Genomic DNA, 16,638 nt, shown 5'->3' with positions numbered 1-16,638 from the left:
TTGAAATTTTAAATTCGTAGGTGAAGAAAATTGTTTTAAAAAAACGGACTTTTCAAATAACCAACAAAAAAAAATTTAAAATTAAAAAAAAATCGATAATCAAAAATTTGGAAAACCATTGGAGAATTAAAAAAAAAGTTTATCCACAAAATTTAAAAACTTGTGTAAATTTTTTAATGTGAAAATTTATTCGAAAAAAGTAAAACAAAATTGCCAAATTGAAAGAAAATCGAAAAAATTAAAAAAAAACCGTTCAAAAAGAAAGACGAGAAGCTATAGAGTTATTAAAAATATTTTAAATTTAATTTCAGATTTTTGAGAAAGAAAATCCCGGATTTTATTCAAAAAACATCCAGAAACTGTAGAAAAAAAGTGATTGAAATATTCAAAAATTGAAAGAAAAAAGTTGAAAATTTAGAATTTTTTTTGTGAAATTGAGATAAAAATTAGGAAAAAATAGAGAAATTTGAGAAATCAAAAAAAATTGGTTTTTAAAATTTTTTTTGAAATTCGCAGGTGAAAAAATGGATAAAACACAGGCTTTAAAAAATACCCACAGAAAAAATTTTATCAATCAATTTTTAAAAAATCGATATTTTAGCAACTTCCTCAAAAATTTGGAAAAACATTTTTAAAATTTATCCACAAATTTGAAAAATTCAGGAAAATTTGAAAAAAATTGCCAAATTGAAAAAATTAAATTTTTCAAAAAAATTAAAATTATTTCAAATAAAAATTTTTTCTAAGTATTTAGGAAATTCGCAAAATCAACAAAAAAAAATTTAAGTGAAAAAACAAATTAAATTTTTTTTAAATTGATGAGTTAAGGAAAAAAAATAGAAATAAAAAATTTTCAAAAAAAAGCCAAATTCTGAGCTTATGAAAAATCTCTAATAATAATAATTTTTCGAAAATTTTCAGCACGATCCACGTCTCGTGGAAATATCAAGGAGACGAACAATCTATAGATTTATTTTTGAAGTGCTCATTTCTTTTTCAGAAAACTCATTAATATTCGAATTCTCTCTACCCCCCTTCCACCACTTTCAAAACCTTTTTTTTTGCAAAAATGTCGTCATTTTTTTGTGCGTTTTCAGGTTTTGTCTCTTAGCCCCTTCACATTTTTATTGTTATCATCACACACACACACACACAATCTTAATACTTTAATATGTGCTCTTTTTCCGGTGTCGGAGCACATAATATACTTCGTCTTTATCCCTCCCCCGCATAACAGAAAAATACATAATTTGAATCGGAAAATAGGCATAATTTTTAAAAAATTTTTTCTTCATTTTTTGATAAAATTCTCTTTATTTCCAGTATTTTCAGCTTTCATTGTCTCCCCCACTCCTCATCTCCAATACTTTTTCTCTTTTGATTTTTCTTTTCTTTTGTCCTACTTCGAGTAGTACGGGCGAATTTCCCATGGAAAATTACCCCCCGTTGACCCCCTCCCCCCCCCTCACCTAACAAATTTCGGCATTTTTATTTGAACTTTTTTTTTCAACTGCTCTTTCTTTCGCTCTCTCTCTTTAATAAGATTTCTTTTATTCTTTTTTCCTTTTTCTCATTATTTTACTGTCCCGATTTTTTTTTGATGATTTCTTTATCAAATTCATTCGTTTTTTGTCCTTTTTCAATTTTTCGCAGAGAATAAAATTGAAACATAAAAACTGGATTGAAAATTGCAATTTTCAGGGTTTTCAGGTGGAACAATTCTAGAACAAACTAGGTTGAAAATTTAAAAAACATAATTTTTTATATAACATTTTTTGGCCAAAAATATTATTTTTTTTAAATAAAAATTAATATTTAAATGATTTAGGGAAAAAGAATTTTCGGCAAATTGTGGTTTTGCACATTTTTTTTTGGAAATTTCAAAATTTTAATTTTAATCAGCAAAATTGTACGTATTCTATAAACACTCCTACATCTATTTTGAAAAATAATCGAATTTTATTAAGATATCTGAAAAAATTCGAAAAAAGCACTGCTTCAAGTGTTTCCTTCTTTTAAAAAATCCCTCTAAAAACATTTCCGGCATATTGATGTTCGGCAAACGGCAAATCGACAATATGCCAAAAATCAAAATTTCGGGCAAATCGGCAAACCGGCATTCGACGCGCAAAATATCTCGTAGCGAAAACTACAGAAATTCTTAAAATGACTACTGTAAACAAACATTTTGTTGGAAATTTCAGACCACAAATCAAAAATTCTAAATTATCGGCAAACCTGCAATTTTTCCGATTTACCGAGTTTGTCTACACCGAACGGCAATTACCGCTCACCCCTAAAGGTAAAAGGACTGAAATTTTCGTTTTTTTTTAGAAAAATTAACCTTTTATTAGTTTTTTTTTTGCGAAAATTGATTCCACCCTCACTGCAACTTTTTCCTCACGAGGGACGAGGAAAAGTGGTTTCTAGGCCATGGCCGAGGGGCCGACAAGTTTCAGCGGCCATTTATCTTGATTTGTTTTCCGCCTGTTTTCTTTCGTTTTTCACAGCTTTTTCCCGTTTTTTCTTATTAAAACTGATAAATAAATACTTTTTGCAGATGCTAAAACAATTTTCAAGTAAAAAAATTATGTATTCAGTGGGCAAGCAGCGGTGAAAGTGGGCAATGTAAAATGATGGATTACGGAAATACAAAACCTAAACTTTTTCTGAAACATAATACATATGATGCTTAAATGCTGAGACTACCTGATTTTCATAACGAGACCGCTGAAAAAGTTTTGAGGTTTTCAAAATTCAACTTTTTTGGTGAAAAAGTCGAGATTTTCGCACAAAAAGTTGAATTTTGAAAAGCTCAAAACTTTTTCAGCGGTCTCGTTATGAAAATCAGGTAGTCTCAGCATTTAAGCAGCATATGTATTATGTTTCAGAAAAAGTTTAGGTTTTGTATTCCCGTAATCCATCATTTTACATTGACCACTTTCACCGCTGCTTGCCCACTGAATACATAATTTTTTTACTTGGAAATTGTTTTAGCATCTGCAAAAAATATTTATTTATCAGTTTTATTAAGAAAAAACAAAAAAATTCGGTGAAAAACGAAAGAAAACAGGCGGAAAACAAAGCAAGATAAATGGCCGCTGAAACTTGTCGGCCCCTCGGTCATGGCCTAGAAACCACTTTTCCTCGTCCCTCGTGAGGAAAAAGTTGCAGTGACCCTGTTCACAAATTTCGAAATTTCCAACAGCCCGGCTTCAGAACCATTCAGAATATATGATTAGAAATGACTCATTTATCTCAATAACTGTCATGATCATTTTGTTTTAAACTATTCAATATAAGCTGCTCCATTCCCATTCCAACTGATCCCATTATCCAAATGACATTCTCCACGGGCTCCTGTGCTCCCCCTCGATCATTATCCTCTTTAAAAGTGTCGTCTGTTTTGACAAGTTGCCGATATTCTCGGCGCCTCTCTGTCTTCCAAGTGTCTTTATGTGTGTAATAGTGATTGATGGATCATTGATGTGGATCCGCCTCAGGGAGGCAAAGCAATTAGGACAAGAGAGTTGGGATGTGGTGCTCTTTTCAACTTGTTCAAATGCTTTTTCAAATTCAAGGTGATTTTTTTGTGCAACTTTGATTGTAAATCGGCAATTACCGATATTTTCAAATTTCGAAAACCCACGGGGTTCTGGCCTTCCTCATTGAATTTTTTGCGCTCCATTGACAATCGCCTGCCGGACAACGCGTGAGAAAGTGTCGTGTACTCCACATGGACAAATAAATTTAGTTTTACAACTAAAATCGATCCGCGACGCGACACGCAACGCGCCTTAAATCTACCCCAGATATGGCCGAGCCAAAATGGCCTAGTTCGGCAAACTCTTCCATTTCAATTTATGAGGGAAGCCAGAAATCTGGATTTCTGGATTTTCGACAATCGACAAATCTAAATTTTTTTAGCAATTTAATAATTATGGAGATCAAAAATTTTGAAAAATCGCTGAGCAAACGGAGCAAAACTTAAAATGTTTGTCTGAGGCTTATGTCTTATTTTGGCAGAAGGCGCCATTTAAGCTTGCACATTTTAAAACACGTTTTCCATTTTTTATTTTCTGTGTTTTCAAATTTCATCTTTGAGTTTTTCTTGAATATGGCTATTTAGAATTAATACTTAAACAGTTAATAGATATTACGGAAACATTAAATTCTGAGAATGCGTATTGCACATCATATTTGACGCGCAAAATATCTCGTAGCGAAAAATACAGTAATTCTTTAAATGACTACTGTAGCGTTTGTATCGATTTACGGGCTGGATTTTTGAAATGAATTTATTTTCGAATTGTGAGACCGATATTCCATTTTCCTTTTTATTAGTTTCTTTTTTTTGCCTAATTTTAGTATTACATCGATTTTAATCCATTTCAAAAATCGAGTCCGTAAATTGACACAAGCACCACAGTAGTCATTTAAAGAATTACTGTAGTTTTCGCTACGAGATATTTTGCGCGTCAAATGCCGGTTTGCCGATTTGCCTAAAATTTTTATTTTCGGCAAATTGCCGATTTGCCGTTTGCCGAACATCAAATTGCCGGAAGTTTTTAGAGGCATTTTTTCAAAAGACGGAAACACTTGAAGCAGTGCCTTTTTGAATTTTTTTTCCGTTTTCTCAAGATAGTTTGATAAAATTCGCTTACTTTTTAAATTAGATGTAAGAACATTCATAGGATGCGTACAATTATGCCGAGTAAAGTTAAAATTCTGAAGCTTCCAAAAAAAAATTTGGAAAACCACAATTTGCCCAAAATTTTCGGCAATTGCCGATTTGCCGTTAATTTCAAATCCGGCAATTACTCGATTTGCCGGAAATAAAATCGTTTGCCGCCCATCCCTGATTGGAATCATTGAAGGCAAAACAAAAATAAGAGAATTGAGCACATGTTTTAACCTGAATCATAGCCAACTAAATATCATGTTGAGGAGGTTTCCATTTTGAATTGTTCAGTAGAGTTTCAATAAAAACCATTCACAAAATTTACAGAATTTCGTGTTGAAACCTAATAACATTAATATTGACCAAATTAATCTCCCTATAGGAAACCCTCTAGGTTAACCCTCTCCCTCATTAAGTTCTTACCCTTCTTCCAATGATTCGTTCCCTTCGGTTGAAGACTCCTAATCCACTGGGTCTAATCCGCTTTTTTCCTGCTACCTAATCCATGTGCACTCCCCGAATAGTACAGAAGCTGTTCTTATTCTTCAAGAGTTTTTGCTCACCTTCTTAGTAGCGATTTAAACGATTTTCTAATAGTTTTTTACAATTATTATAGTTTTCATAATAAAGAAATGTTTTTTTTTTCAATTTTTTCAAATTTCTAAATTCAAATCTCAAAACTGTAACCCATCAATTTCTTATCATCTTTTTCATCATTATCACTATCCATTATTTCCCTTTTTCTCACCGTCGCTATAAATCGTCGATAAAAGATTTACGGCTATTATATGGTTTGATTATTGCCGAAAGCGTGTATGATAAGTTCTCATCACAAAGATTCAGGGGAGGGGGTCATGTTTAATTGTCTTTTGAAACGCTTCTTTTGATCCGCTCTTCTTTTGATGAGGTTCATTTCGAATTCCGATTTCAAATAGTCTATTATGGAATATGACTTATGGAATCAAATCATGTTTTCTGGATCTGAGAAGTTTTATGGTATTCAATTTCTTCTTACATGCGGAGTAGCGAAACCTTTTGAAATTCTTCAAAAAAACTAAAAATTTTTCAACGAGACTTCTGAAAATGTTAGAAAGCTTGCTTTTTTTTTTTGGCATTTTTTCGTACTGTCTTGAAAAAATTTATCACAAAAATTGAGCATCTGAATTTTTATTTTTGTGAATTTGAAATTAAAAAGAACAGTAAAAATGTTCCAAATGCGTGGCTTGCAGATTTTTGATAGTTTCAATAATGTTGAGAGGTATTAAAATACGCTGGATTTTTTTTTTATATCGAAAAAAAATTTCAAAAAAAATCTGAAAAGCTTCCAGAATCTTTCCATGTTTTTTTTGTGAACTGGCTCATTTTTTAGTCAGTAGTTAAGTACTAGTAAGGTATATAATATTAACGCATAAAAAGTCACAAGGTGACCTAGGCCTGCGTGCGGTGGAAAGTTCAAATCAGATGTTTTTGCTGAATTTGCACAATAAATTGAGCCCCATTTTCAAACTTTTAATTAAAAATTCAATAGAAAGCAATAATTTTTTTTTAAATGATAAAAGGTTTATAATTTCCAAATTAAAAAAATTAGTGGAACTTGCCCTGTTAGCGGAGTGTTGTCAGTTGCGAAGTTCTATGGAACCACTTTAAATTATATAAAATCATTGCTAAAAGTGACCAAATATTATAGTTAAACTTTTCAATTTTTTTTCATTGGCATTTTAATTGAACATTCTAGAAATTCAAATCTGCAGCGGTGTTAAAAATGTCTAAAAAAATCCAAATTTTTGGAATTTGGTTTCAAATAATTAAAATTTGAATTCCCGCCAAAATGTTTTCGGAAAATTAACATTTGAATTCCCGCCAGAATGTTTTCGAAAAATTAAAATTTGAATTCCCGCCAAAATGAGTTCTAAAAATTGAAATTTGAATTCCCGCCAAAATGTTTTCGGAAAATTAAAATTTGAATTCCCGCCAAAATGTTTTCGGAAAGTGTCGAGTGGTTTATCGCGTACCTCGATCGATGTCGGGTGCACATTCATCATAAGTAGCCTCAAAATTTTCCCAATTAAATTTTTGCGCTGAATGTTGTGACGTCACCCGTGACGTCAGAGACAAACGGAATAGCGCTTTATATATAGTAACCAGCCGTGGACCGCACCTCCGGCGCGGCCCCCGACTTCTGGGACTGAAAACTAATTTTTCTGAAACTACCGTAATCATACAGTACTCCTACCGTAACCCTGTTGTACCACTACAACACCCCGATTATATCCCTACACTAAGCCCAACTCACTATCCCTCCAGAAGCCAAAACTTCACAGACTACAAAGACTACATAGACTACAAACTATGGACAAACGGAATAAGCGCTTTATATATAGTAAATAAATGATGATATAGTAATGATTTGGTAATTTCATTTGAACTATTATAAATTTCCCATTTTCTTTCAAAAAAACATACATGGATATGGAAGCTAGATTCCAGTAGTACATACTTGTGATGTTTGTTGTTGTTACCTTTTCTCTTCTTTTTGGTTTTCTCACTTCATTCCAACCAGAATATTCCAAAAAAAGCACTTGAGTCTTCAAGTTTTTCGCTTTTTCTTCTTCTTTACCTCTTCCAAAACTCGATTTTCTCCCTCTAAACAAAAACCAAATCTCAAATCTCGCACACATTTTCGACTCCTTATTTAAATTTTCGTTCGCTTCGTTGCTCCAAAAGCGCAGCTCCAAAAGGTCACACTTTTTTTCGATTTAATTTTTTTCGAGCGAACATCCGGTGCAGTTGGGGTAAAGTTTAAATGAACTGAACTTCTATTTTGAAATATTGTAAAAAAAATTCATTAATTTTTTTAACCTTTTTTTTAAATTTTTCTAAAATGGAACCTTTCCAATTTCCTTTTCTCTTCGAGATTCCAATCTCTGAATGTTGTCTTTTTCTCTGCGTCTCTTCATCCTCCACACTGTTTTCAATAATGTTCAAGATGGTAAGAGATTGTTATCTGAAACGGTGTGTCGAGACGGGAATTCTTTGAGATCTGAAGGCATGAAATTGACGATTTTCCGGCTATTTTTGATGCTTTTTATTTTAGAATTAGACCCCGCGGGCTTTAAATTTGTTCTATTTTTAAAAACACGAAGGTGCTTGTGTATTACATGCCCTCATTTTAATAGTAATTTTTTAAGTTATGCGAAATAAAAACGTGAACCACACTTTTGTATTTTTAGGCTTAGAAAATAGCAATTTCTAAGCCTAAAAAGGGAAAATGTATATTACGTTTAATTTAAATGGAGTCAATTAATGAACATTAAATTTGATTTAAAAATGAGGGCATGTAATACACAAGTACCAACACGAAATTTCCTGCATATGCCTGCCTCATCAGCCGAATAGCATTTTTTATTTCAAAATTATAGGTTTTTTTTTTTTTTTTGATAAAACTATAGGTTTCCAAGTGGTTTTATAGGCAGGCAGGTAGGCGGGCAGTCGCGTAGGCATGTTGAGGTGAGCGAAAGGCTACTTGCTACAGCCAACCCACCTGTCAATAGGCGTGCCTGCCTGCGTGCCTACAAGGCAGGCATAACATGCCTAGAATGCATCATTTTTGTGCCAACATGGAAGGGTTTTAAATTTTTAAATTATTTTCTCTGTGAATATCAAAGTTAGGCAGGTTCATCTCTTTTCATTATTCTAAAAATATTTTCTACTTTCCATCCGTCATTTGGCGATGCGCGTTAAATGCGTAGAATAGGAGGAAGGGGCGGCACCACCAACACATCTATATTTTGATTCAATTTATTTCGGAGCCTCCTGGCAGTTGGGGAACTGCCTTCACACACAAGAAGATGGGAGGAGGGACTAAGAATATGGAAAAGAATAGAATAAGAAAATACATATTCGTCTCCCCCAATTTTCCCTGTGGGAGTACCACTTTGGTGAAGTCGATCTTGTATGTAGGTACAAGTTTGGAATATGATAAATTGAATAAGATATTCCAAAAGTGGTTTAGTATATATTTTTGGCAGTTTTGAACGCTATCTCTTTATTTTTGTTCAAATTTTACAGTGAAATTCGCGAAAAAATTTGGAGTTTTTTTAAATTCACAACCAAAAAGCGAGTTTTATAATTAATTTGTGTTTTAATTTAAATATTCTAGAAATTTCTCCACGTTTCGGAAAATTTGGTAATTTACCAAAACTTTGACTGAAAATTTTGAAAAACTTTTTGCCATCGGCGTTGGCTCTATTTTTTAGCTTATTGAAATTTTTATATATTTATGAAACATTTTCTTTTATTTTTAAATTCATCTTATTGGAAAAAAACATTTAACACCGTTTTTCTAGTTTAAAATATTTTAGAACAATTCTACAAGCCTTTGAAAAATGTTTTTGAAAATATTTTTTTTTTTGGAATTTATTTTTAACCTAGTTTTTTTACGGGAAAATTCTCCAGCCTTTCAAATTTTTGACCTTTTTTTTCTTTTAGAAATAAAAAAATGATTGAAAAAGGCTTTTGAGACGTTTTTGGAAAAATTAATGTTTTAATTTTTTGGGTAGAAAACTTGAAAATTAAAAAAAAAACTGATAAGTTTTATTTTTTAAGTAATTTTTTTCTTTAAAATCAAAGCACATAAATTGACATGAACATATTTTTCAAACAGAGTTCTTCAATATTTAAAGAGCATTCTGAAAAATAAAAATAAAAAAAAAGTTTCGAGTTTTTTTCCGAAAAAAAAATTGGAAATGTGTTTTTTTTCTGAAAATGCCTATATTTTCGCCCATTTTTCATAATCTCTCCTCGATATCATAACTTTTTTTTGCCTTTTATAGATTTTTTTGAAACTTTGGGAATTTATGTTATCAACTATGACCTTTCATTTTGAAATGGTCACAAAATTTTTTGACCACCCGGAGTGCCCTAACTCGGAGCCATTTTTTTCAGGCATTTTTCTGATCTCGCTTCTTTTCAGCTTTGAATTGAGGTTTGTGTGCGGATTTTGCTATGTTTAGAATACATTATTAGAAAACAACAAAAGTTTGGAAAAAAAATCCGTCCAAAAAAATTTTTTTTGGTCGGTCGTCAAAAAAACTTCAAAAAAAATTTTTTTTTTGGTTTTTGATTTTTAGTATAAAAATGATGGAACCATGTGTAAACTATTTTTAAAGATACAAAACATTTGAGTTTGAAATTTGGATCTCGAGAAATACTCAAAAAACTCAAAAATTCTTCGAAAAAATTATGTTTTCTATTATCATTTGAGTGTGACGAACTTAGTTAAAATGTTTTGTATTTGTAAAAATAGATCACACATGACTACATCATTTTTGTATGAAAAATCAAGAATTTTCGAAAAAAAAAATTTTTTGACCACCGACCAAAAAAAATGTTTGGACGGATTTTTTACCAAACTTTTTTTGTTTTCTTACAATGTATTCTAAACAAAGCAAAGTCCGCACATAAACCTCAATTCAAAGCTGCAAAGAAGCGGGATCAGAAAAATGCTTGAAAAAATTGGCTTCGAGTTAGGGCACTCCGAGTGGTCAAAAATTTTTGTGACCATATCAAAATGAAAGATCATAGTTGATAACATAAATTCTCACAGTTTCAAAAAAATCGATAAAAGGCGAAAGAAGTTATGATTTTTGACCCGAAACTTATTTGGAGACCTAATATATATATCACCTGCATAAGTCGGTAAACGTACCGAAAAAATGATTGATTATGATAATAATCGCTATCATCACACATTCACACACGGTGACATTCCGATTTTTGTACGCACTGTGTTCCGTCGTTTTTTATTTGTTCCAATTCAAATCAAATTTTTTATTTTTTTATTTTAATTTTTTAGTGAGAAAAAAGTGCGTCTGCTGAAAGAAATGCGCATAATTTATTAGATGTGCGGATACTACTAGGAGGGGAACATACGTTCTCTTTGATTGGGCGGAGATTCAGAAAAATACGAATTTACAATTGTTTTTGATTCATTTCTTCTTCTTTCTCTTCACTTCACAATTTATATCCATTCCGTCCGAACAATATTTTTTAGAAATCCCCTATTTTTATAAGACATGTGAATAATCAAATAACTGTACGAATTTTCATATTTCATTATTTCCTGAAATAGTGGAGTTTTCTAGAACAAGCGTATTTCTCGTGTTGAAGGTAGGGGCACGTAGGCAGACATGAAGGCAGGCAAACCTGAGGTAGTAAACACACAGCAAATCATGTAGCCATGTAGGCAGACTAAGTGGGCATGTACAAAAGCACGCCTCAGGTAGGCACGTAGGCAGGCAAACCTAAGGTGTGTAGGCAAGTATGTAGACAGACGCCAGTGCCTGAATTTGTATCAAAATTTCTAGATTTTGGGAAATTATTTATCATAATCATTTTCCAAAAATCAATTCCAAAATTAAAATTTTTTTTCAAAATTCGAGAAAAAAACAGCCTATAAATGACGGAGTTTACTGTAATTCCAAAAATTCAGGATCAAATTTAATAATTTTTGAAAGATGTAACCAAACTTTCACACATTTTTTGTTATATTTTGCAGTATACCTAAAATCTAAAGTAGGTAGGCAGGTAGGCAGGCACGTTTATATATAGACCTAAGCAGATGTTAATGTACGAAGGTATGTAGGCAGTTATGTAGGTAGGTAAGCACGTAGGCACGCATTGCGATGACCTATAGGCAGGCAGGCACAACAGTTAGTAAACTCTGAAATCTTCTAAATATTCAAACTTTCTCGTTACCTTTTCAAAAAGGCTAATCCCCCCTTCATCGAGAATAACTACTAACCTAAACAAACTCAAGTTAATCTTCAGTAGTTCTCAGTAGTTCTAGAACTAAGCCCACCACAACTTCCTTTTCGCTGAATAATCCAAATATTTGCATACCACCTTTCATTTAGGTCAATATTTCATTAGCTGTTTGTGTTGCCATTCACGGCATTACCTCTATTCCTCCTCCCTTCTACTACCACACCCTGTTTCTTGAGAGTGTATCAAATTATACGACCTCACCCTACCTACCCTAGGGTTACCCTAAACCATGGAAAATTGTCCAAAATTTTAGATACGTTCAAACTGAAAAGGTTTCGAAAAACGCCGAAATTGATAAGTCACCCCCCCCCCCCCCAATTGGTATCAATTTCGATCAAAATTCAATTCTATTCAGTGTGATTTTCATCTTTGAAATATTCATTTAGGATTTATATTAGGTTAGGAAATTCATCCTAATTTCCTATTCTCACTTTTAAAGGCATGCCTTTGTGCCTATTGTGCCTGCATTTGTTTGATGCATGCCTACATTATGCCTGTCTGCCAAAAAATGAAAAAAAAATATTTGCTGGAAAAAATCTATCAAAAAGTATTAAGTTTAATACAGAATATTTTTAATTTTCTTTACAATCAGCCCCGCCCATTTATAGCCTGTTTTTTTGTAGAATTTTTTTAAATCTGAAATTGTTTGATTTTGTACTAAAGTTTACATGTTTTTCTCTTAAAATCTAGCGTTTTTCAGATTTTTTTTCAACTTTGGAATATATATTCCATGATGATCCATTTCGCAAAATCTAGAAACTTTCGATACAAATTCAGTCACTGGCGCCTGTGCCTACACACCTGAGGTGTACCTGCGTACGTGCCTGCCTAACTTTGATTCGCACCTAGCCCATGGGCAAGTGCATGGGCAGCTTTGGCAGCTCATATCACGCTTTTTTTTGATTTTATCAAAAAAATTTTCAACTGACAAAATGCTCCTTATATTTTCTCTATAATTCTGTACCAGGGGTGTGCGGCAAATTTGCCGATTTGCCGAAAATTGCCGACTTGCCGAGCTCGGCAAATTTGCCGATTTGCCGAATTCGGCAAATTAAAAAAAACCAGCAATTGCCGATTTGCCGAGCTCGGCAATTTTCAAAAAAGTAGATTTGCCGAATTTGCCGAGCTCGGCAAATTTCGAAATTTGCCGCACACGTCAAAAATTTGACAGTACAATTTTGACTAAAACTATTGATTTTTTAGCCAAAAATTTAGTAAAATGACACAAAATTGAGCTATTTTGATGCTTAAACAGACATACTACACGGAACTTATTCAGAAACCAGATGTGTGTTAAGAATTCAGTAGTTTTGGTGCTCCAAAAAACATAAAAAATATCAAATTTTTCCGAGTTTGTTAAGCACGGCAAATTTGCCGAATTTGCCGTGCTCGGCAAATATTAAAAAAAGAGATTTGCCGAATTTGCCGAGCTCGGCAAATTTTGAAAAACCAGCAATTGCCGATTTGCCGAGCTCGGCAATTTTTTCCATTTGCCGCACACCCCTGTTCTGTACTTAAAATAAAGCTGTACCCTTAAAAGGAGCTAAGATAGAAGCTCCTAAAAAAAAACGCTGACAACAAGAGAAAATGGCTGGTTCCTCGCGAACATCGTTCGGTGTCGGCTGCACAAAAACCCCCCAGGTTACCAGATTTTCTTATAACCAACAATCAAAGACCAATTCAAGAAAGTGTTAAAAAAATATCGAAAACATTTTCTAGAAAATCCCAAATTTTTAGAACCTCCTTCTCCACTCTCCTAACCTTCTTTTCCCTGTCTATTCGCAAATATCTTCCCCGTTATTAATCCATTTTATCATCCCGTCCCCCGCTTCCTTAAGTTAGTTCGTCCAGAAGTGCTTACCGCCTTCGGCAAACTGCTCATTCTTTTTCCCATTCGGAGCAGCACAAAAACGTCCTCTCTCGCTCTCTTCCCTTTTTCTTCTAATCCCCCGTTTGGCTTCTTTCAACTAGTTTCTCCCGCTGTCACATACACGGGGCCTGTGCCTTCATAATCGTTTTTGATGGGTCCGGAGACGTGTCTGAATAGCCTAGATTACAACTATACTTTGCATTCACATTCTCACCGTAATCCCCCCCGCATTTACCATGAAAACTTTGGTTTTAGTTTGTCAGTTTTATTGTGTGCTAGTTGATCGAATTTTCATGCTCTAGTAGTTTTGAGTAAGTTGTTTCAATTAGACGGTAGGTACAAGCCATGCCTACCTTGTACCCATTTTGTGAGCATCTATTTTTTTCCGTTAAAGACTTGAGGCAGGTAGGCTTGAGCTGGTACACAGGCATACAAGTAGGCATAGAGCGCGTGTATGTAGGCAGGTGGGGGTACAAGGCAGGCACATATACAGAAATTCATGAGACAGACATTCATAAGGCAGGCACGTAGGTAGGCATCTTTACCAGAAGTTGTGTATCCTAACAAAATAAAAAAATAAAACTGCAAAACGTAGAACTTTTTCGACTACTTTTTTCAACTTTTGCTATTTTTTAGGCACATGACGCCTGCCTACTGGTTTGCATACTTTAAATAGTATACGTAGACATTTTGATATGAAACATCATAGGTACGTATGCGGGCATGAAAAACTCCTATAGGCAGGCACGTAGGTAGGAAACCAGGTATGTAGGTGGGTAGACAGGGACACGTAGTAGTAAGCCGGTATGAAATACGCAGGCAAATAGGCATATGAGGCAATAGTGTGAGCAGGTGGGAGTGTACGAAGGTACACAGGCAGGGACGTAGGTAGGCATATAGATAGGCAAGCACGTAGGCAGGCAGGCATGGTGAAACACGGAGGTAGGTAGAAGACAGGTAGGCAGACATACAGGTCGGCCTTGTCTACCTTTTCTTAGGAGTCATCTAGGACGTACATATCTGGGCAGACAAGTAGATAAGAAAACGTAAGGCAAATAGGCATCTAGGCGGGCTCCTAGGCACGTAGGCAAGCAGAAAGGTACGCCTAGAAACACTTACCTATGGAGACCCAGTTTCAAACTAATGAATCATAATTTTTCATACCAATTATATAAATAAATGCCCTCTGTACCTAGTACAACTACTTTCCCTCAAGAAAAAAAAACACTTCTCTAGGTACACACATTCATGTAGACCATCTGTTGCCCTTCGGGTTTTCACACAGACGTTTTTTCCGGCCTATGTATCTCAACAGTGTGTTTTTGCAGCCCCGGGCAGGCAGGCACATCAAGAACATGTGTTTTACATGTTTTATGTGCTCAGGGACTTCTCTCGAAACACTGCTCCGCAATACTCATTCACTGGTTTTTTTTTCATGTTCTCGACTTCTCGACTTTTTGGGTATTGTCATGAATTTTTGAGGAAATTGGGGGTTTTTATAGGTTTTCTGTTCTATTTTTGAACGTTTTTGCACATTTGGCGATAATTTTTATCGAAATCTAAATCATCAAAATGGTGAACTTTTTCCACCAATTCTTATTTTTTAAATATGTGCTTTCTTATAGGATAGGCAGGCATATGTTCAGATACCTGCCTACAACTTATTTTCTGGAATTTTCCGTGAAATATGGTGTCACAATGTTCAGTTATAGGCACAACGCAGGCGTATGTTTATATCTACCTAGCCTTGTACCTGGCAATTCTGCATATATTTATCGAGGCATGCCTAACTCTGCCGATGTGCCCACCTACCAACCTTTGTACCTGCCTACCACCTATTTCTAACCAATTTACAGAAATATCCAGTGTGTGTGTGGTGGCATGATGAAGCAGTCGTAGGCCGTTGTGCTTGATAATTAGGCATGCATCTAGGCATTTCTCGGTGCTGATGTGCCGACCTTTGTACCTGCCTATCGCCCATGTTCTGCCAATTTGGCGTGAAGTACAGATGCATGGTTTTTGTAGTGTGGTGGTAGGCGCGAAACAAGCGTTTATGTATACTTACTTGCGCACTTGTTAGGTCTTGTGCCTGCCATGTACCTACTTATTTACTTACCTACCTACCTACCTACCTGTCTGCCTACCTGCCTACCTACCTACATGCCTATCTACGTCACAATGTTCCACTGCAAAATTTCCCGCAATTTCCGTAGGTCAACTTAGGGAGCACTATAGTACACCTGGCTACTGTAATTGTTTGGATAATTTGAAAATCTCAAAACAACAGGACTCTTGTGCGCGTCATTGTCAGTTTTACGACCGTTTTATAGCTGCCGTGAGTGACTGTATGTTCAACTGGGACAGGACAGTTACATTGTAAACCACCACCCCATTGAAAATATAGAGTAGTAGACACACTTTTGCTTGTTGCATTTGTTCATAGTGTAAATCTATTTGGATTATAACACTGATTTGTTTCATAGATTAGGTTTCGAGGTTTTAAGCGGTGTTTTTTTTGTTTTGGAAAAAGTTGAAAAATAGGGTTTTTTTTTTCGGAAATTTTGTGAAAAAAATTATGGATATTTATTGCAATTTTTAAATTTTGCTCAAATTTCAATTGAAAAACTTTTTCGAGTTTCTTTAATCTTTTTAAATACTTTTTTTGGAAGTGAGAGATTTTCAATGAGAGAAAAATCGTAAAATAAAAAATTTGGTTTCCTATTTTTTTTTGAAAAAATAAAGATTTTTTGAAAATTTTCCCTAGTTAAAAAAAATTTTTTAAAGTTTTTTCCGATCAAAAATTAAATTTTTTATAAAAATTTTTGAAAGGTTTTTCATATTTTTTGAAAACTTTTTAGATTTTTCAATTTAAAACAATTACAATGGGAGGGGGGCATTATTTTAAGCCTAAGCCTAAGCCTAAGTATAAGCCGAAGCCTAAGTCTCAGCCGAAGCCTAAGCCTAAGCCTAAGCCTATGTATAAGCCGCAGCCTAAGTCTCAGCCGAAGCCGAAGCACCGATTTATTTTTTTTTAAATTTTAGAACCTTTTTTGAAAAGGCAGTTAAAATCCAGAACTTTAAAATTTTCAAAAAACTTTAATAACACAAGGCCCCTTTCCCACTTCTTTGCAATAATTATTAGTCATTTTCAAGTCACTTTTAGCCTCTTTTCACAAGAAAACAATAGAAACAAACATTTTCATTCATTCAGTAAGATGTATATCTCTACACTTCTTCTCCTTTTCTTCAAAAGCTCATTTCT

The 16,638-nt window shown here is 34.0% G+C and overlaps 1 protein-coding gene across 3 annotated transcripts in view; it reads left to right on the top strand.

Moving 5' to 3' along the window:
* Positions 1-1,671, top strand: part of mca-3 (Calcium-transporting ATPase) — a gene marked incomplete at both ends in the record, with an annotated part of 29,993 nt that extends 28,322 nt beyond the window's left edge. For 2 of the 3 annotated variants that reach the window (NM_001392277.1, NM_001383061.2), the window contains one exon: positions 922-1,671. In NM_001392277.1, the coding sequence (NP_001380076.1) occupies positions 922-968 (47 nt within the window). The remainder of the gene's footprint in view (positions 1-921) is intronic. The other variant, NM_001268315.4, reaches the window with a different exon arrangement.
* Positions 1,672-16,638: the final 14,967 nt, after the last annotated feature.

This window comes from Caenorhabditis elegans, chromosome IV (genome assembly GCF_000002985.6).
Source record: "Caenorhabditis elegans chromosome IV".
NCBI lineage: Eukaryota > Metazoa > Nematoda > Chromadorea > Rhabditida > Rhabditidae > Caenorhabditis > Caenorhabditis elegans.
This window is presented reverse-complemented; position numbering and strand designations above follow the sequence as displayed.